A 21,296-nucleotide genomic window follows, 5' to 3' on the forward strand; every position below is an offset into this window, starting at 1 on the left:
ACTTAAGATTTCACTCTTTCTGGTAACCTTATCATCATGAGAGATTGCTTTGTTTTCCATTAGCAGCTTTTCTTTTTATCGCTTTTTTATCACTGCACAGATGAATATGTGCCAGTGTTCCACCTGGACTTTACTGTCTTTGTCCTTCACATGAGTGTGCACAACCTCAATGTTAACACACTCCACCTGCAAATCAAAGTTCAAACACAAAACCACCTCTTCTAACACCTTTGTTGAAACTGGAAGACATTCAAAGAAAATAAGGAGTTAATGTGAACCAGAGCAACCACAACGGTTTCAGCTGAGCTCCTGAACTATAAAAGGAGATTTAGCAGCAGTTGTGGAAACATTCGCTCCAGCAGAGAGTCCATCATGAGGTCTCTGGTGTTTCTGCTCTTGGTAACTTTGGCCAGCGCTAAAGTCTACCAGCGTTGTGAATGGGCCCGAATCCTGAAGAATCATGGAATGGACGGCTACTATGGTCACAGCCTGGCAAACTGTGAGTACCAGCCTCATTCTGCAGATACTGTATGACTGTAATACTCATTTACATGTATTTTTATTCCATAAACAGCAGTGCAACATAAGGAACATTCTAACCTAGTCACTTAATGTCATATTATGTTTATGCACATATATGTATGCTACAAATATGGTCGGTGCTGTGTTTTTTATGTGAGAGAAGAATAAGAGGACCAAGAGAGAAAGAGAGAGAGAGAGAAATAAGAAGAAGACACACTACAAACACTAGATACAAACACTTACCTTTTCATTTACTTGTTCATTCATTTTTCTTCTAATTTCTCCTCTCTCTCTCTCTCTCTCTCTCTCTCTCTCTCGCTCTCTATCTCTCTCTCTCTCTGTCCTCTTCTTCTCTCATAAAAAACACTGGTGCACCGGCAATAATAGTCCCCGGTAATTCACTTCAGTTGTGGCTTTTTTTATTTGCATCGGCAGTGTTTGTAGACACAGAGATCTCAGGACAACAGCCGCTGATATTGCAGTTGGCTGATGGATGTTGGTCTGTTCTGTTTCCTCTGCAGGGGTTTGTCTGTCCAAGTGGGAGTCAGACTACAACACCAGAGCCATCAACCACAACACTGATGGATCCACTGACTATGGCATCTTCCAGATCAACAGCCGCTGGTGGTGCAATAATGGCACCCCTACATCAAATGCATGCCACATCCAGTGCAGCCGTCAGTGATGACCCACTACATCCAAAATTTTAACTACACTCTGATTTCATTACATTTTATGTCGTTGAGCAAGTTCTTGTCACAACTCCTGTTGTGTCTCTGAATGACCCACTGTTCAGTACCTGCTCAGCAAAATACAGCGGACAAAGTTAATGACAAGCTAGTGAACAAAATGGAGCATTTAATAACTGAAGAGAAAGATATTTACAGAATCAAATGATTAGAATTGAGCTTTTGAGAGGATTGGTTTCTCACTTATTATGTTATGTCATATCCTATTGATGTTTCCAAGGCTGTCCACAAACTACCATTTAAACCCATAATTTATTTTTTCCAAAGAGCTTCTGACTGATGATGTCAGCGTGGCGATCAACTGTGCCAAACGTGTCGTTCGGGATCCCAACGGCATCGGAGCCTGGTAAGATCTGATCATGTGACTCACATACAGACTGACATATTCACTGCACAAACCTTCACATGTGGAGACATGAGTTACGTCCTTCTGTCTGGTTTCAGGGTGGCCTGGCGGCGTCACTGCGAGAACCGTGACCTGAGCTCCTATGTGGCAGGATGTGGCCTTTAATCAACACAACAGGACAGTGTCATCAGCATAAAAAAATTCTTCCAGCTTCAGCTGAAGGGGATTAAAAGGTTTCTGCTGTAACACGCAGTTACTAAAACAGATTATTCTCAAATCAAGTGAAATCAGATCTTTACTTTCAATGTATTTAGTTTATACTTCACTTGATTTAATAGATGTAGTGAGTGAACAGAAATGTGCTGATTTCAACTTGAATCTGATGTCATTGTGCTCTTTTCAAAACCTGATTAAAATGTTGATTCTGTGTTCAAACTATGAAGAGTTGTCCACTTCCAGTCTTTACAGTCATGTTGTATTTGTTCAGACTGACCAAGAGTCAAAACAAACAGCATTCAGCTGCTGAGTGAATATGATAAAAACACAAAGCAGCCACAGTCATTCTTTAGATCAGCAGAAATCTGTCATGGCTTTCTTTTTATTGCTTTTTTATCACTGCACAGATGAATGTGTGTCAGTGTTCCACCTGGACTTCACACTGTCCTTGTCCTTCACATCAGTGTGTACAAGCTCAGTGTTAACACACTCCACCTGCAAATCAAAGTTCAAACACCTTTGTTGAAACTGGAGGACATTCAAAGAAAATAAGGAGTTAATGTGAACCAGAGCAACCACAACAGTTTCAGCTGAGCTCCTGAACTATAAAAGGAGATTTAGCAGCAGTTGTGGAAACATTCGCTCCAGCAGAGAGTCCATCATGAGGTCTCTGGTGTTTCTGCTCTTGGTAACTTTGGCCAGCGCTAAAGTCTACCAGCGTTGTGAATGGGCCCGAATCCTGAAGAATCATGGAATGGACGGCTACCGTGGTCACAGCCTGGCCAACTGTGAGTACCAGCCTCATTCTGCAGATACTGTATGACTGTAATACTCATTTACATGTATTTTTATTCCATAACAGCAGTGCAACATAAGGAACATTCCAGCCTAGTCACTTAATGTCATATTATGTTTATGCACATATATGTATGCTACAAATATGGTAAGAACTTAGTTGTCACTTTTTTTTAAACTTGCAATTAGATATATTTGGGTGCACACTCTTGCTTAGACTAATCAGAGTGAACATCAAGTCAGGATTATATTTTGTTGCATTATAATGTCATTTCATATAATTTTATTATAAGGTGAGCAGCAATATCACTGAATGACAGATTGTGTTCCAGTGTTCCACCTGGACTTCACACTGTCCTTCACATCAATGTGTGTGTGATCTCAACATTAACAAACTCTGCCTGCAAATCAAAGTTCAAACACAAAAAACACCTCTGTCAACACCTCTGTTGAAACTGGAGGACACTGAAAGAAAATGTGAGGTTAGTGTCACAAATATGCAAAGGATTGTTTTCCCCCACAACACTCTTGCTTGAAAAAATTAGAGTGAACATTAAGTTAGAATTATATTTGTTACATTAGAATCTAATTAACAGCTGATATTTTATATGATCGTATTGTAAGGTGAGCAGCAGGGATGAAATTCATTCAACTGGGATCGAAGGCATTCATTAAAAAAAAGAGAAAAAATAGCAAGGCTCTTACTAACTAACTCCACTTCCTGTCTAAATGTGCATACAGTCTGTATATGAACATGTTTGGTTTCTGCTGCTTCTGTTCTGTTGGATTCATTCATGGTTCTGATTCTGTGTCTAGTAATGTTGCGATTAACGACATGCGGTGGCTGGGACCCGCCATTGCTGCAAATAAAAAGAAAAGCCGCTGCAAATAAAACAACAACGATGCAAATTAAAAAAAGCCACAACGGAAGTGAATTACCGGGGACTATTAATGCCGGTGCACCAGTGTTTTTTATGTGAGAGAAGAAGAGGACAGAGAGAGAGAGAGAGAGAGAGAGAGAGAGAGAGAGAAATAAGAAGAAAAAACGAATTAAGAAGTAAATGAAAAGATAAGTGTTCACTGTCTCTATGTGACTGTACTTGTACTTCTCTTACTCAAAGCTAACAATACACATCCTCCACTTCATTCCCTCTCTCTCTCTCTCTCTCTCTCTCTCTGTCTCTCTCTCTCTCATCTCTCTCTCTCTCTCTCTCTGTCTCTCTCTCTCTCATCTCTCTCTCATGCATCGTTGTTGTTTTATTTGCGGCGGCGTTTCTTTTATTTGCAGCAATGGTGGGTCCCAGCCACCGTAGCTTCATGATACCGGTTGTTATCCAGGATCACCAGTGTTTGTAGACACAGAGATCTCAGGACAACAGCCGCTGATATTGCAGTTGGCCGATGGATGTTGGTCTGTTCTGCTTCCTCTGCAGGGGTTTGTCTGTCCAAGTGGGAGTCAGACTACAACACCAGAGAAACCAACCGCAACACTGATGGATCCACTGACTATGGCATCTTCCAGATCAACAGCCGCTGGTGGTGCAATAATGGCACCCCTACATCAAATGGATGCAACATCCAGTGCAGCCGTCAGTGATGACCCACTACATCCAAAATTTTAACTACACTCTGATTTCATTACATTTTATGTCGTTGAGCAAGTTCTTGTCACAACTCCTGTTGTGTCTCTGAATGACCCACTGTTCAGTACCTGCTCAGCAAAATACAGCGGACAAAGTTAATGACAAGCTAGTGAACAAAATGGAGCATTTAATAACTGAAGAGAAAGATATTTACAGAATCAAATGATTAGAATTGAGCTTTTGAGAGGATTGGTTTCTCACTTATTATGTTATGTCATATCCTATTGATGTTTCCAAGGCTGTCCACAAACTACCATTTAAACCCATAATTTATTTTTTCCACAGAGCTTCTGACTGATGATGTCAGCGTGGCGATCAACTGTGCCAAACGTGTCGTTCGGGATCCCAACGGCATCGGAGCCTGGTAAGATCTGATCATGTGACTCACATACAGACTGACATATTCACTGCACAAACCTTCACATGTGGAGACATGAGTTACGTCCTTCTGTCTGGTTTCAGGGTGGCCTGGCGGCGTCACTGCGAGAACCGTGACCTGAGCTCCTATGTGGCAGGATGTGGCCTTTAATCAACACAACAGGACAGTGTCATCAGCATCTGTGTTCAAACTATGAAGAGTTCTCCACTTCCAGTCTTTACAGTCATGTTGCTTAACTGTAAAAGGATACCTGTTCTGCTCATTTCCAGTCTGTTATTAATAGTGTGGGACTCGTTAGAGTGCTTTGCATCATTCACTCACAATTCACTGCTCCTTTGTGCAGCCTCTCAGTTCATCCACTGTCTGAAACAAGCCGCTTTACGCAGAAACACCCAGGGCTTATAAGTGCCGCTCTCACCCTCTTGCGGTTGTGCGCACAACATGACAGCTCAGCATACTGTACAAAATAAAAATGTCAAACAAGTCTCCCTGATTGAAAAAATACCCTTATGGTTGGTCTCCTGATGATAAGGTTGGTCCCGTATTGAAAAATGAAATGCACGTTTCTATGAATCAATATGGAAGCCTTTGTCCCATATTTTTTGCACACCTGCTCTGATGCATACACTACTAAACTAAAGGGCTTCTGGAGACATACTGAAGTATTAAATCTAAAATTGGAAGAGACATCTAGAAGTTATTCTCAGATGCATGTTTATATTATATATATATATTATATATATATATATATATATATATAATATATATATATATATATAAGGTTGGTGAATACCTCCAGCTCAAGTCCGCCTGTGAAAAGAAAGACGCTATCTAAATACAGATAATAGATCTGAATGGCAGACAGACCACAGGTGGATCTGTCCTGTCAGTGGGAATAAGTACAAACTGTACAGAGTATTTTCTATCACATTCAGCAGCATTCAGCAGGATAATACTATGTCCAAGCAACACAAGGACAGAAGACACACAGTGGAGTTATTTTTACTGAACAAACATTTTGCCCATGTTAATGATGTTTTAATCCTTAATATAACTGTTGAAACAGTGTTGCCATATTGGGCGTGTTAATTTTCATAAAAATAAAGTAAAACTTAACCCCAATCTCAAAACAATGTTGCTGTTCAAAGTTGAGCCACCATGGTCCAGACTGACACAGAGAAAAACTCCACTCTTTCATAATATTTGTTCAGACTGACCAAGAGTCAAAACAAACAGCATTCAGCTGCTGAGTGAATATGATAAAAACACAAAGCAGCCACAGTCATTCTTTAACAAACTCTGTCTGATCAGACAGCTGGAAAGCTTTTTAAAGTCAGTTTGGAGACTTAGATCAGCAGAAATCTGTCATGGCTTTCTTTTTATCGCTTTTTTTTATCACTGCACAGATGAATGTGTGTCAGTGTTCCACCTGGACTTCACACTGTCCTTGTCCTTCACATCAGTGTGTACAAGCTCAATGTTAACACACTCCACCTGCAAATCAAAGTTCAAACACAAAAACCTCCTCTTTCGACACCTTTGTTGAAACTGGAGGACATTCAAAAAAAAATAGGGAGTTAATGTGAACCAGAGCAACCACAACAGTTTCAGCTGAGCTCCTGAACTATAAAAGGAGATTTAGCAGCAGTTGTGGAAACATTCGCTCCAGCAGAGAGTCCATCATGAGGTCTCTGGTGTTTCTGCTCTTGGTAACTTTGGCCAGCGCTAAAGTCTACCAGCGTTGTGAATGGGCCAGAGTCATGAGGGATAATGGGCTGGACGGCTTCCACGGTTACAGCCTGGCAAACTGTGAGTACCAGCCTCATTCTGCAGATACTGTATGACTGTAATACTCATTTACATGTATTTTTATTTCATAACAGCAGTGCAACATAAGGAACATTCCAGCCTTGTGACTGAATGTCAAATATACTTTTTGCACATATATGTATGCTACAAGTATGCTGTAAACTAGTTCTCCTGCATGCATGATTAGCTGAGCATGTTATGTCATTTCAAGTCTTCAGATCACATGCATGGTGAGCACTTCAAGAAAAAGTTGTTAAATATGAAACTAGCCGCTGGCTTAGCTTAGCTTATCACATACAAACAGGAGAACGGTTGCCCTGGCTGGTAGTTATGCTCTGGGAACTAGCTAAAACAGATGGATTCCACAAAATAAAAAGTATCTGCTACTTGATTTTGAAAGCTGACTAGAAAATGACAAAACAATTTCAAGTTCTTTGGATACAATTTACAAATACACATACAAAGGGAGCTGTGAACCACATCTTAAAGTCTTAATTAGCATGCCGGGCTGTCAGGGAAATGCCTGACTCTTACCTTGTGGGTACTGAACCGGATTGTTGATCTTTCTAGTGGTCTATCATGTTGGTCTGTTCTGTTTCTTCTGCAGGGGTTTGTCTGTCCAAGTGGGAGTCAGGCTACAACACCAGAGCCATCAACCACAACACTGATGGATCCACTGACTTCGGCATCTTCCAGATCAACAGCCGCTGGTGGTGCAATGACGGCATCATCCATTCATCAAATGCATGCCACATCCAGTGCAGCCGTCAGTGATGAACCACTACATCCAAAATTTTACATTTACCTTCAGATTTTTATTTCTTCATATGTTGTTATACAAGTTCTTGTCACAGCTCCTATTTTGGTTTTCTGTTTTGATAAACTCTCTGTTCACTCCCTGCTCAGCAAAAAACAGCAAAGTTAACAAGCCAGTGAACATAGTGGAGCATTTAGAAACTAAAGAACCAGATATTAACTGAACAAACTGATCAGAGGCTTGTGTTTTTTTTTATTTATGATGATGTATGTGTTAAGTTTATAGTTTAAATGTTGTCCATATTGTAAATTAACATTCAAATCCAGAATTTCTTTCCACAGAGCTTCTGACTGATGATGTCAGTGTGGCGATCAACTGTGCCAAACGTGTCGTTCAGGATCCCAACGGCATGAAAGCCTGGTAAGATCTGATCATGTGACTCACACACAGACTGACATATTCACTGCACAAACCTTCACATGTGGAGACATGAGTTACGTCCTTCTGTCTGGTTTCAGGGTGGCCTGGCGGCGTCACTGCGAGAACCGTGACGTGAGTGCCTATGTGGCAGATTGTGGCCTTTAATCAACACAATGGAAACAGGACAGTGTCATCGGCATAATAAAATTCTCCCATTTTAAGATGAAGGGGATTAAAAGGTTCCTGCTGTTTCTGTGTGATGTGACAGGAGTTTAACAGTTACTACTAAACAAAAAGACCTTAAGTCATAGTAAAGAATTAAGAATGGCACCAAGTTGTCTCAGACACACGTTTTTTTCTGATCAAAGGCAGTATCATCAAGATGCTATATATATGGTGCAACTGAATGTCTTCTCCCACTACTTGATTACTGTAACTGCAAATTATATATATATACTGTAAAAAAGAAAAAGTTGAGAGAACGTAAAATATCAAGGCAACATGATGCAAGAGATTTTTGAGTTTTCTCAACTTCTGCCTGCTGTTGTTGACTTAACTAAGGTTTTCAAGTTCTGCAAAGAGTTCTGCCAACTTGGATCTTCTTGTTCACCTAATAAGGATAATCCTGTGATACTAATAAAGAAATTCTTGCTTGAATGTCATGTATTTCTACCTTCTTTAAACATAGATAGAGATATTCCTTCAATGGCATATATTACTAGATTCAACACAAATATTCCTGATGAGTAAACATACATTTTAGCCTTATAAATCAAGCAAAATGTATGTTGCTGTATGTTGAAAAATGCTCAATAGATGGATAATTAATAAAACAGACTACAGCTGACAGGTTAAGCACCTCAAATGGGGGGGGGGGCAGTGCCCAGGGTTTGGTGGGGGGAGGGGGCAGAGGAGAGAGGGGAGGGGGGCACCAATGATCTTCTCAGCTGCTCTCACTATGCGCAGGATGCAGCCGCCGTACCACACAGTGATGCAGCTGGTCAGGATGCTCTTGGTGGTTCCACGGTAGAAGGTGCACATGGTGGACACATGGTGGTCCCTGTAGTGTGCCTCATCATTGTTGTTGATGAGCCCCACCACGGTAGTGTCGTCCGCAAACTTGATGAAGAGGTTGCTATTGTGTTTTGGTGTGCAGTCGTGGGTCAGCAGGGTGAAGAGTAAGAGGCTGAGCACGCATCCAAAAATGACCATTTTAGAATTTGACAACATTCCGGAACCTCAAACCAACCAATCCGGAGACAAAAATAATATTAGTAATTATCGTCCAATTTATGTCTTACCAACCAATCCAAGGTACTTGAGAGAGTGGTGTACAATAGATTAAGTGAATATCTTGTTAAGCTGCATATTCTTTCCAGTTCTCAGTATGGCTTCAGGAAAAAGAGTTCTACCTATATGCCTATTCTAGACCTTATTGAAAAGATCAATATTGAACAGGGAGATAGTGGAGTTGCCATTTTCTTGGACCTCTCGAAGGCTTTCGACACAGTTGACTTTAATATCCTATTGGGGAAGTTTGATCATTATTTCATTAGAGGAAAGGCGCATTACTGGTTTAAAAGCTATCTTTATGGTAGCCAAGTGTATGTGAACTTAAATAATCTAAAATCCCAAAACAAGGACATCAAAAATGGGGTCCCCCAGGGATCAATTTTAGGGCCATTACTCTTTATCATTTACATTAATGACTTTGCTAATTCTTCAGAAACACTCCATAAGATTATTTTTACTGATGATACCAATTTGTTTTTTTCACATTGCGACACATCTGAACTACAGGAAATACTAAACACTGAATTACAGAAAATGGACATCTGGTTCAAGTGTAATAGATTATCTCTTAATATAAGCAAGACTAATTATATTGTGTTCAATTCTAACAAAAAGGCATCAGATGGAGATCCCATACATCTTAAAATAAATGATAAAGAATTACTTTGAGTAAGCTCTACCAAGTTCCTCTGGGTCCTCATAGACGAGTAAGTTTTAAACATTATATAGAACATTTAATATCCAATCCAGCAAAGTACATCAGTCTCTTCTTTAAAATAAGACATCATCTACCCTTAACTGCACTACTCACTCTATATAGAACTTTGTTTGAGCCGTATATTAATTATTGTAATGTCATTTGGTGCAACACTTACCCCAGTTATTTGAAAAGGTTAGAAAGCCTTCAAAAAAAGATTATTCGAGCTGTGTCATGGTCAGAGTACAATGCCCCCACAAGACCTCTTTTTCATCGCTTTGGCTTCTCCGGCTGACTGATTTAAATCTATATCATAGCACCTGTGTGATGCATCAAATCATTCATAAAACTAACCCTAGACTATGTGTGCTGGTTCTGGTTTGCGGTCCTCGGGATGCATATGATACCAGAAATAAACATCTAATCACTCAGGAAAAAAGAAGACTAAAAGGAAGACTAAAAAGTGCCAGCTTGTCTGCAGATCTGGAACGAGCTCAATGAGAGTCTAAAAATGGTGAAATCCATCTCCACCTTCAAGAAAAAGCTGAAAATTAAAGTTATTAATTCTTATATATAGAGCTGCAACCTCTGATAAAGCTACTGTTAGTATGTATGGGGACCATGTTGTCTGTCGTCTAATGTTTGTTAATGTTCTATATAGTGTATTGTCTTGTTTTGTTCTGCATGTACACAGGCTCCCTCAATAAGCTTTAGATAGTTTCTACGGGAGACCTGATTCACACACAGGTATATAATCTTAATGATAATTACTGGATGTCAATATGTTGTCTGCGTGCGTGTGAATAGAGAAAGAAAGAAAGAAAGAAAGAAAGAAAGAAAGAAAGAAAGAAAGAAAGAAAGAAGTCCAGCAACAAGTTACACAGTGAGGTGTTCAGTCCTAGACAGTCCAGTTTCTGTATCAGCTGCTGGGGGATGATTGTGTTGAAAGCTGAACAAAAGTCTAAGAACAGCATCCTCTCAGATGAGTCCTTGTCTGTGATGAAGTTGAAAATGTTTCAGAAGGGTCTCTTGACTGGAGCTTGCGAATTTGCAAAATCTACACCGCATGAAATCCACCCCTGAAACAAAGAGACATAGCACAACGTCAGTTTTGCTAGAAGCACTTTCACAACAGTCTCTGTAATTTATAACACAACACAGCTCTATTTCCCCAATATATGATGCATTTCATTGAAGCCATGACAACTCCAATGGCTGGATTTCACAAATACTTTACTAGTTGCCATTTTTACAGTGCACCTTTTACTGTAAGTTCAGCTCATCCTGTCCTGTTGACTTTGTGGATGTAAAGTTAGTTACAGCCAGCACTACTTAACAGATAAACACTTCATTCTAAGTGTTTCATCACACAACACAATCAAATATAATTCAATTAAAAGAGTGTGTGCAATTAGATTAGATACAGTCATTTTAATACGGGCATTACAGTTTTTAGCACGTCTGCATTGCATTTTCCAGCCACTCACTTCAGACTTGTGTATATATATATATAAATATATATATATATAATAGGCAAATTAAAATGAAGAGAAATTGTATTAAAAAAATAATAAAATAAAAGGATTTAAACAAAATTGTATCCATAGCAACAAAAAGGTTAAAGGAACAGATAAAAGCACCAGATGAAAGAACGGAATGGAATGGAATGGAATGGAATGGAATGGAACTCTGTGTATAAGTTGGATAAACAGCTCTGATCTCACATTAACGCTTCAGATTTTTGGAACATTACAGACACACTGACCACTTGAGACAATTTCAGTCACCATTTAAAGGAACAGATAATACAAGAAAAGTACAGAGAAGAAACCCTGATATCCAGCAGAAAACAATGCGTCATGGATTTCAACTCCAAAACCAACGGGCACGCTTGAGCAAAATGGTTGTGGACTCCCACTCCTGTCGTTGTCGTATCCAGAAAATGTCTGATGTTTGCTCAGGTTCAGCAGAGAGCCGTTAAAACTGGTTCAAACTGGTATCCATGGAGTTTACCCAACTTAACTCAAAAATCTGCTTAAAGATTTACAAATCCTTGTTAGGCCGATTTAAAATAGTAGTTAGGACAACAATGTGAGAAAATTGCTGGGCGAACAAGATTTCAGAGATTGCATATTGCAAAGCCTTATTTCAGTGGTAATGACAGAGCAGAGAGAGATAGGGTGTGCAAAATGCACACCCTATCTCTATTGAAACTGAGGGTAAGAGGTGAGGTGGCGTCTCCTGACACAGGGAAGGCTGTGGAGGCAGGCAAGCTCAAGTAGGGAACGAGGGAGGTGGAAAACATGGCAAGGTTGAGGCTAGAGCTGTAGGGTGCAGTTGCGGGGTGGCTTGGTGGCTAGAGAGCTGGATCCTGAAGGCAGAGAACACAGTTGAGTAATTCCATAGGAAAACTCAAGTAGCAAATTCACAAAAGCACACAGGCCGATCTACCATGAAGCGGTGATAATTTGACAGTGAGAACACAGGAGGTCAGCCTCTAAGCACTGCTCCAGATGATGATCAGGCTCAGGTGTGTGCAGCCAGCTCCTCAGCCACCCTGCAAAGAGAGCACACAGAGCCCAACCCCCAGCCTCAACACACCACATAGGGACCTGTTGCGGTTTAAATAGGCTCATAAGAAAATATTAGATTATTAGGGACTGTGGAAAACAGTGTGAAGCTGGACTGGGAGAATGAACTCGGCTAGTGGCAGCTTAAGGGAAGGGAGTAGGGAAATTCAGAGAGTAGCAGACTCAACATGAGGTGACTCACCTGTGTGAATATGAACATACGTGTTGATGTGATGTAAAAACTTTGATCATGAAGTGTATTCTGTTGTTGACTGTGGAGCTGCGTTCACATACACAGTAAAAACTGTTTGTCACTGTGACATGCAGCGTCCCGCAGATCATCATGAAGTTACCATTGCTGGTTAATCAAATATCTTTGCCATAACTTGCTATATGTTTCTATATGAGTGGACAGGATGGTGAGCGACCATACCAGTGTAACAAACACTTCATTTGACTTCTGTGACAGGTGGACAATCATTTATTATTTGAATTCTGACGTAGATAATGAAGTCCGATCTTTCACCATGTTGTCCACGTTTATATTTTCTGCATAAAACAACACGGTCAGAGCGCACAGGGAGTATCTAGTATCTATCTCAGATGAGCGTTTTGTAGTCCATCTTCTGAACTTTGTAGTTTTAGCACAGAACACAATCATCATCACTCAGTCAATCAATAATCAATAACATTCACCGTCACATCATGATGTAGTCTAAGTGTAAGAGCAGTCGGATTCTCTGAACACCGTGGCCGTCTTCTCCTAACTCCTTATAAACATCTTCACATCTTTCCTTGACCTCATGACATTTTCTGTTGAGGTCAAGGAAAAGTGGTTAGGAAAGGACTTAGGAGCTGATTTTTTGGATTTTTGACCAAGTGGAGGCGAAGTGTTTCTGTGGAGCAAAAAAAAAAAACAACTTTTATAACTTTATTCACTGATTTGGTCAAACTGGGTCATTTTATGGACAAAGTATTCTTTCTGATGTCATCTGGTTGCTCTGCAACACTGATTTATGGAGTTTCAAGATGGACGGATGGCTTCATTTGTTGTTGTGTGTAGGCAATTTCAATTTCATTCATTGTAGGTGTTGTTAACTAGTTAGCTGTGCAGCTAACTTAGCCATCCCATTAGCTGGCTCTGCCTGGACTAAAGCAGCAAGGGAGAGTTGGTGTTTCATCTCCATTCATTGCATGAAACCAATACCTTTTCAATCACTTTTCTAAACGCAGTTCGCTTGTGTTTTGGCATCTAACGTCATAATCAAACAAGCAAACTCAACAGAAAGTACTAAGACATGTTAAGGATGAGACTACATAAATGTTCTTGCATGAGGTCCAACGAGCCCTTAGCTTTGTGCCTTGAAATCAAAGGCATTCGATGATAAGTTGTTAAACTGCACAATACAGACTGAAGATGTCAAACACAAACCGACAGACTAAATCAGTTAGAGTAAGATTGGTGGCTCAGGGCAGATAGTGGAAGGAGTCCAAAAGGACAGAAGTCAACTAAACTTAGCTGACGAGTTAGGTGGGTGGCTGACAGGGTTTTTCAAACATAACAAAAGAACAAGTTTCAAAGGAACGGAGTTGGCCACAGGATACATTATTTTATACTGCAGTGGTTGATTAGTGAATCCAAAACAAAACATGACATGACTTTAAAATATGAAGAAAATTTAAACCAGGACCATGTGTACCAAACAGTAAGCAGACAAATATCTACATTAATAATGTAAGACTGAGCTGCCTCTGTTAACAATAGGTGATTTTTTTCCTTCTTTTTTCTTTTTCTGTTTTGAAAATCCATGGCTGATTAATTTCTCTGAATGACACGTCTGGAATGTATTCCTTCACAGTTCATTTATCATCTAGATTTGAAAAATGTGTTTTCTCCACCACAGTTTAGGTGACCAGTTAGTATTCTACTAAAAAATATGAGTTGGTGTTCATTATTCTAACTTCTAGCCAGCTGGTCCAACTGATTTATTCTGTCCTTCACAATCTCTATTAATATTGTGTTAACACCTGGTATCCCAAGGTCCTGGCCCGCTATCCCAAGGACCATGATCACCTGCCTAGTCAGCCTCGTTCAACATCTGCACTGATTGTCTTATTTACTGATCTCATCTACTATCCTCATTCTTTGTCCTCTGGAATGAGCTTTATGGTGAAGAGTCATCCAGATGTAGACCTTATACATTTTGCATGTAAGCATTCTACTAATAAGACCAATCACATCTGTTTATGTTGATGGAACGTCAATGGCAAGCTATCTATTATGTCTAGGAAGGCAACCTTCAGTTCTTTTGACTCTGGTCACCACAGTGTTCAGATAGACTGGCACCTACTGTTCTCAACCAAAGCCAAACAACTAATACTGCTGAGGACCTCAAGGCCCACACAGCCAAACATCAACCAGGTCACCAACAGCAGACCCAGCAGCAGCTAATATTACTGACTTGTCCAACAGCAGTCAGCCCAGCTCGGCATCTGTCTTTCAGCCTTTTATTTCACCAAGCTCTCACCAACCTCTAAAAGACAGTCCCACATTTAAATGGTAAATGGACTGTACTTATATAACAGCTTTCTAGTCTTCTGACCACTCAAAGCACTTTTACACTACATATATCATTCACCGATTCACACACATTCACGGCTTTAGCTACCATGCAAGGTGCCAAATGCTCATCAGTTTGAAGAGCTAAACATTCACACACCGATTGCACAGACTTCGGGAGTAGAACGTGACCATGCTCATCTGGAGGAGGCTGGAGGAGCCGGAGATCGAACCACCGATCATCTGATTAGTGGGCGACTCACTCTACCTCCTGAGCCACTGCCTCTTGTCTGGCGGCTTCTTGCTCGTTCACTCTCTCTTTTCTCTTCTTAATGTCCTCTGTAAATGTCCCCTTCAGTCTCTTCTCCTCTGTTAGTATTTCCATAGAGGCTGCTGAGCCACATTACACTGACTGTTTACCCAGCTCCAGTTCTGGCACAACATCGGGTCCACTCATCACCATTTGCCTGCACCCCAGGCCCGAAAACTTCCTCTTCTTCTTTTTGGTCCAAAATGCCTGTGGTGTAAACATAACACTCCCCTGGTTCTCTGAACTCAATGCCAGGCACCTTATGTCATTAACAATCGCCCGCTTCCTGTCTGCTCTAGCTGTCCACTGTCTCATATAGGGACAATACTTCAAAGAATGAATATATGAAATACAAGTATTAACATTAAAGCCATAAATTGACTGTTTTTTTTTTTATTTAAAAAATCTCAAAATCAATTTCAATTTATCAATTATTTCAGTGTCAGAGGCCTCTTTTCTATAAATATTAATTACTCTTACTCTGAGAAACGTGTTTCCACAATTTTTTCCATTGCAGGAAACAACAGGTAAAGGCACTTTGTTTATACTGAAGTTCATGTTTGCAAGTCTGAAGACTGAAATCTGTCTATTTATTGTATTTATCTTTTCTTTTTTTGTGTGTGTGTGTGTATTTTTGTCCATCCCCTGTGCGCCATTCAGTTATGTCAATAACAAAAATACAAAGCAAATAGAACACAAATTGTCTTTACAAACAAAACTGAATGGTCAGAATACACTTCTGATCAAAATCTTAAGACCAGGTGAAAAATTACTAATATTCGCATTTCGCGCTGGTGGAACTTAAACAGATTGTAGGTAGAGCTTCAGAATGCAAAACGAAGAAGCAGGAGCATGAGAAAACAAGTCCCAGTCTTAAGATTTTGATCAGGAGTGTATTTGCATAAATGAAGTCAAAGAACCAAGCAACTGACCCCCTAGTTGTGGGTTGATGTGACATTGTGCCAAGAAAGGTCCCTGTGTTCTCTTAAAACTAATCCATGTATTGGGTTTGTGCAGCTGTAGTATTTCCATCAGTATTACAAACAACAAACCTTTTCTTGAGCTGATATTCAAAGCAGGGTGGAACATTCAACTTCCAGGTCAAGAATCATCATGTCATCATGTGTTTAGCACTTTTTATGCCTCATTTGAGTTCATCTCCACTTCTCTAAGTAACAGAAATTCAAACAAACCTCAGGTCAGTGAGATCTAAAATGTCAGTAAAACATTTTAATTTCTAAATTTCTATCTGAGAGTTTGCAGGAACACATTTGGACATTTCTTGCAATAAACTGAGTAACCGGGCAGTTCAGTGAAGACATCACTCTTTACACTATAATAAAGTCACTGGACTTGAATGAGAACACATTAAAATAATAGTTGTAAACAATTTCGACACAGTAAGATGGATCATTGATTAAGATAATTTCTTAATTCCATAATAAATAGCTTTCAATCCAAGTCAAGTCATTCACAGAGATATTTCCGTTTTTGTGTTTCAGCTAAATGTCACATTTAACCCAAACAAACTAAAAGCATGAGTCCATTAATGACTTGTTCTAGTGCCAGAAGCAACTCAAAGTTGTACAGAGCTCATCACAAAGCAAACAAAAGCTGCACACACACACACACACACACACACGCACACACACACACACACACACACACACACACATACTGACAAACTAGATTTACATAGCATTTTAGTGTCTTTCAGCATGTCTTGGTTTGGTTAGCTCTCGCTGCACTCATCACATTTGATACAGTGATTAACTCAGGTTAACTACCTGCTGCTAACAGCAGACAGACACAGTTAGAGACTGGCTGGTTGACACAGTGGAGCATTTAGCAGCTAAAGAGACTAAAATCTGAAGGTATAGTGAATACTGGACCAGCTCCAAATGAATGTTTCCTTTGTGGCTGCTGGGTGTAAACAGGCCACTAATGTATCATCAATATCATCAATTTGAAAGAAAATATGTATGTCAGTGTTCTGTTTACAGTTTTTTTATACTGTCCTTAATCTGCCCAAATCAATTAATGCAAATTTAAAGTCTATTCTCACCAGCACCATGACTACTGCACATTTCTGACACGTCTCCGTGCAGTACTTTACCTGTTGAGATCGCCATATGTTTTCCATGTTGTTTCATGGGGAGTTTTTCATGTCTCTCTTCTGCTCACATGTCATGTCATATACAGCTGATTTCTCATGTATTGTATGTTGGAAGGTCAGCGGCAACCAAGGTCAAAGTTGTCATAATTTGAACTTTGAGTAGCACTTCTCCTTAGGTAGGCGTCATCACTGTGTCCACAGGAAAACAGGTTATCCACTGTTGAATTGTAAGATCAAATCCTTGAACAGTTTGACCAAATCTCTCACATAATTACACATACATACATACATTACAGTGTACCATACTCATATTCATTTGGAAATGTGTCACTGGACAGAAGCTTACTCTAAAACTTCTTTTTTAAGAAATAAGAACTGGTCAGAACTTTCTAAAAGTATCCTCAAGATCTCTCAAATTTGAAGTGTAATGAGAGGTCTTAAGGGGGCTTAGCTTGCCTCCTTTGTTTGAGCTTTATGTGTTTATAGAACAGCAAAAACAACCCAAATTATTAGCAGAGATAGATGTGACTGAAACAGGGCGGAGGAGATCGATTGACAGAGATGGTGGTGGTGGTGGTGGTGGTACATAGAACTTTCAGCCCTACAGTAATTCCATCCCCCCAGAATGTAGCATGAATCCACACAGGGAAGTGAAGGGATTTTGACTTTGAATTGTTCTTAAATCCAAAAATATTTAAATATTTAGCACTGTGCTAATTCTAAGATCTAATATGATTTCTCAAATTAATACAGGTATTTGATATTGAAAATAGCTTCAGGTTATGTTATTATTTAGCTTTTTCGTTTTTCACTTCATCCTGGCATCTGGCCTAGACTACCACCTTATTACAGAGCTTTCAGATAAATCTTACGGGCCTTCTGAGCAGATAAAGTTTGACCTTGTTGTGATGAAACATAGGCTCCTAATCTGGGGAAGGTCCTTGGTTCTTCTTGAAGTTCTTGGTTTTTCCTGCAGGATCCTCCTCTCCTAAATTCCAACATGAACACAAACATCTGTGATGCACTCTGGCTGTGCTGTAGCAACCAGAGCTGATTACAGCCATTCTAGATAATGCTTGTGATCCCACCAGAAGCACCACAAGGCGTTTCAGAAGCGGACCAGAAGTGACAGCTGGTCTATTTTTGACGGAAGCCGTGTCAAGCAGCACAGAGCGGATCAAGCTGGCCAAGAGCCAGACAACATCAGAAAATCTGGTCAATTTTCAAAATAAAATGCCCTGCTCAACCTCCTTCTTGTAAATACAGACCAACTGAAATCAATTTAACAATGTAGCCTACTTACTCATGTTAGAAGCACACAAATCAAGTAATAATGCCAAATCTTAAAGTCTCGCAGGCAAAATCCTCCACTTATGAAATCTCTTATTACTTATGAATCTCTGTGAAGAACAACAACAATATTGCAGTGTCAGTTAAACCAAATGGAACTGTGCGACTACCAATTTCTTGATATAATTTTGTCTGATTGTAGTATTCTGTGTCTGAAAGGGAGCAAATTTGCAGTCAGGTTCCAAAAATCTGATGGAAAGCCTGAAACCAGCAGAGTGGAGTCTGTTCTAATCGCTGATTAATTCCCATAATTTTGGAATGGCATGTTCATGCAGCTGTAATGTTTGAGTGTAAATCTATAAGCTTTATCATGATCGACCAAAGCAGCATTACCAGCAGCAGCGTCACGTCTTAACCTCAACTAATGTTTTCTGATGCAGAGCACGAACAGAGCTGCTGTTACAGGGTGGAAACAGGAATCCCTGGACAAGAAAGAGAGAGGGAGTTGGGAGCATCTGGCACTGATGCAGGAATTTAAATGTGTAGTTGCAGTGATCAGAAACTGGCATCATAGAGCCATTAGCGGATGCAAATGAGGGCAGAGCTGGCAGGCTGGTTTGTCTCATTCTGTCTTTAACACACACACATACATACAGTCACACATACAGAGTCCAACATCTGGACTGAGAACTGTTTGTTCCAAGTATTTGACAGAACAATCAACATCTTACTGATTTAGTTATTCTTAGAGTCTAGAAATGTGAAGTTTGATCTGAAGGTGGAAGGAGAGATCATGTGACCATTCAAATCTAAAGGGTACATCCTCTAGGGAGGAATTTACGTGACAAATGTTGTTTGTTAGTTTATTTAACAGAGACTAAAATGTGAACACACTGTAACAGCAGGAGAGCTAACTAGGAGGCTATTTTTCATCTGAACAGAATAAAAAGATTGAAACTACAGAGTTACTGAGATTATTTGTAAGTATGCAATGATTCAAAGAAAATATTCATGTTAACAGAAACATAATTTAGGAAATCCAAATACTATACCGTTACATATGTTTACTGTATAACATGCAACACAAAGGGCTTATAGTGCAAAAAGCATGTGGACAGCCAAATGTGACTATTGTACATGTCATTGTAAAACACAGGCATTAAAGTACTGCTAGCACCAATATAAAGTCCTTCCTCAGAAGACGAGTCAGAGAAAACAACACTGTAGCAGGTTTGACGCTTTTTAATAAAGAGGGGTGCCAGAAAAACATTGACAAATACAACCTATAAATTAAGACCATACGAAACAAGCAACATAGAAAATTGTCACGAATTCCCAGCCAGGATGACTGTTTGTCTTGTTTGTGTGTGGTTGTTTGTTGTCTGGTGTCTTGTCCTGGCAGTGCTTGAGGGGGCGTGCCTGCACCTGAATACCTGAATACCTGGCTGACATCATCACCTCATCACCTCATCACCTCACCTGCTCCTCTTCAACTGTTGGCAGTATTATTGATTTGTCCTGTACTCGTGACATCCATTGCACGTCTGTCCGTCCTGGGAGAGGGATCCCTCCTCTGTGGCTCTTCCTGAGGTTTCTTCCACCTTTTTTCCCTGTTAAAGGGTTTTTTGTGGGCAAGTTTTTCCTCACTCGAACCGAGGGTCTAAGGACAGAGGGTGTCACTCCCTGTACAGATTGTAAAGCCCTCTGAGGCAAATGTACTTTGTGACTTTGGGCTATACAAATAAAATTGATTTGATTTGATTTGATTTAAGGAGCAGCCACACATCCAGTCTCCGCCAGATCGTTATCAAGTATAGAGTATGCTACAGCCTTCTAGCTCCAGAACCTACATTGTAGCCAGTGATTGCCTGTCTGCCTATCTCTTGCAGTCTGTTTTTTGTCCGCCACTAACCGTGTCTCACTGCCTCAGGGATCAGTCCAGTCCACTCAGCCTACGCCATAGCCAGCGTTTGGACCTCCACCCTCCAAGCATGCCAGCCGACCCCTCTCTGGATAGCCCCCACCTCTGGACTCCCACTCTCGCCTGCCTGCTTCCTTTTTTGTTTCATGTATTCACTCTCTGTTCAATAAATTGTTACACTCAAACTCTTGTTCCGATCTGCTTCTGGGTTCCCCTCAGAATCCTGACAAAAATATGGAAAAACAAATAAATCTGTTTCATGATGTGTATTTTCTAAAAGCAAACAAAGAAATATGAGTGTACGTATTTGGAATGCCCGGAAAAACACAGTTCAGTCTGTTTTGTTACAAACAAAAAGAAATAAAGTTCTGCTCTGTTTTGTTGCAGGTATCCACAAAACCAAACCGAACCGGGGAATCGTCTTGTCGTTTTCACAGTGCTCATCAACGGATATTTTATAATATACACACTGCAGTTGTTTCAGACTGCCAAGACAGGCAACTCCTCTCAATCCACTGATTACTGTGGTGGAAATACTCCAGCAGGTATGTAAAGCTGGTACTGTATAGGGTCTTGTGTGGACGTGCAGCAACACGGTAAATGAGATCCTCTATTACGGATTAATTGAGTTGATGACTTTTGCTTTCCATCTTTTGACTCTTTGGCATTCTGGGTCTCTCTGTTGCAACTTCCACACGGCCTCGATGGAGACGTTCTTTGGATGGCCCCAAAAAGCCAGACATGATGTTAGCACACACAGGTACAGTATGGAGGGCCTGGGTTTACCAAATGTTCTTAGTGTACTAGTTTCCTGACATGCAGGTGACTGAAAGAACCTTGTCATCTTTTTCTTCAAAGCTTCAGCAATCTATGAGAACAAACCAATGATACCACCCTGCCATG

The 21,296-nt window shown here is 40.2% G+C and overlaps 3 protein-coding genes across 3 annotated transcripts; all 3 read left to right on the forward strand.

The window, feature by feature from the left end:
- Positions 1-285: 285 nt before the first annotated feature.
- Positions 286-2,059, forward strand: LOC104935656 (lysozyme C). The gene is made up of 4 exons (XM_019258614.2): positions 286-499; positions 1,044-1,199; positions 1,539-1,617; positions 1,716-2,059. Exons 1-4 carry the CDS (start codon positions 373-375, stop codon positions 1,780-1,782), a joined length of 429 nt encoding a protein of 142 aa, XP_019114159.1. The 5' UTR covers positions 286-372; the 3' UTR covers positions 1,783-2,059.
- Positions 2,060-2,404: 345 nt separating this feature from the next.
- LOC109138459 (lysozyme C) lies at positions 2,405-4,829 on the forward strand. Its single transcript, XM_019258612.2, has 4 exons — positions 2,405-2,621; positions 4,062-4,217; positions 4,557-4,635; positions 4,734-4,829. Exons 1-4 carry the CDS (start codon positions 2,495-2,497, stop codon positions 4,798-4,800), a joined length of 429 nt encoding a protein of 142 aa, XP_019114157.2. The 5' UTR covers positions 2,405-2,494; the 3' UTR covers positions 4,801-4,829.
- Positions 4,830-6,234: 1,405 nt separating this feature from the next.
- On the forward strand, positions 6,235-7,951 carry LOC104937022 (lysozyme C). The gene is made up of 4 exons (XM_019258611.2): positions 6,235-6,459; positions 7,067-7,225; positions 7,558-7,636; positions 7,735-7,951. The coding sequence occupies exons 1-4, from the start codon at positions 6,333-6,335 to the stop codon at positions 7,799-7,801; spliced, it is 432 nt and encodes a 143-aa protein (XP_019114156.1). The 5' UTR covers positions 6,235-6,332; the 3' UTR covers positions 7,802-7,951.
- Positions 7,952-21,296: the final 13,345 nt, after the last annotated feature.

Source organism: Larimichthys crocea, chromosome IV (assembly GCF_000972845.2).
Source record: "Larimichthys crocea isolate SSNF chromosome IV, L_crocea_2.0, whole genome shotgun sequence".
NCBI classification, from domain to species: Eukaryota; Metazoa; Chordata; class Actinopteri; family Sciaenidae; genus Larimichthys; species Larimichthys crocea.

Bases quoted from the DNA above. Each gene is read 5' to 3' on its own strand.
- LOC104935656 (XM_019258614.2), top strand. From the start codon at position 373: ATGAGGTCTCTGGTGTTTCTGCTCTTGGTAACTTTGGCCAGCGCTAAA. The intron at 1,200-1,538 runs GTCAGTGATGAC...TTTTTTCCAAAG, and splicing joins ATGCCACATCCAGTGCAGCC to AGCTTCTGACTGATGATGTC. The intron at 1,618-1,715 runs GTAAGATCTGAT...GTCTGGTTTCAG, and splicing joins CCCAACGGCATCGGAGCCTG to GGTGGCCTGGCGGCGTCACT.
- LOC109138459 (XM_019258612.2), top strand. From the start codon at position 2,495: ATGAGGTCTCTGGTGTTTCTGCTCTTGGTAACTTTGGCCAGCGCTAAA. The intron at 2,622-4,061 runs GTGAGTACCAGC...CTTCCTCTGCAG, and splicing joins TGGTCACAGCCTGGCCAACT to GGGTTTGTCTGTCCAAGTGG. The intron at 4,636-4,733 runs GTAAGATCTGAT...GTCTGGTTTCAG, and splicing joins CCCAACGGCATCGGAGCCTG to GGTGGCCTGGCGGCGTCACT.
- LOC104937022 (XM_019258611.2), top strand. From the start codon at position 6,333: ATGAGGTCTCTGGTGTTTCTGCTCTTGGTAACTTTGGCCAGCGCTAAA. The intron at 6,460-7,066 runs GTGAGTACCAGC...TTTCTTCTGCAG, and splicing joins CGGTTACAGCCTGGCAAACT to GGGTTTGTCTGTCCAAGTGG. The intron at 7,226-7,557 runs GTCAGTGATGAA...TTCTTTCCACAG, and splicing joins ATGCCACATCCAGTGCAGCC to AGCTTCTGACTGATGATGTC.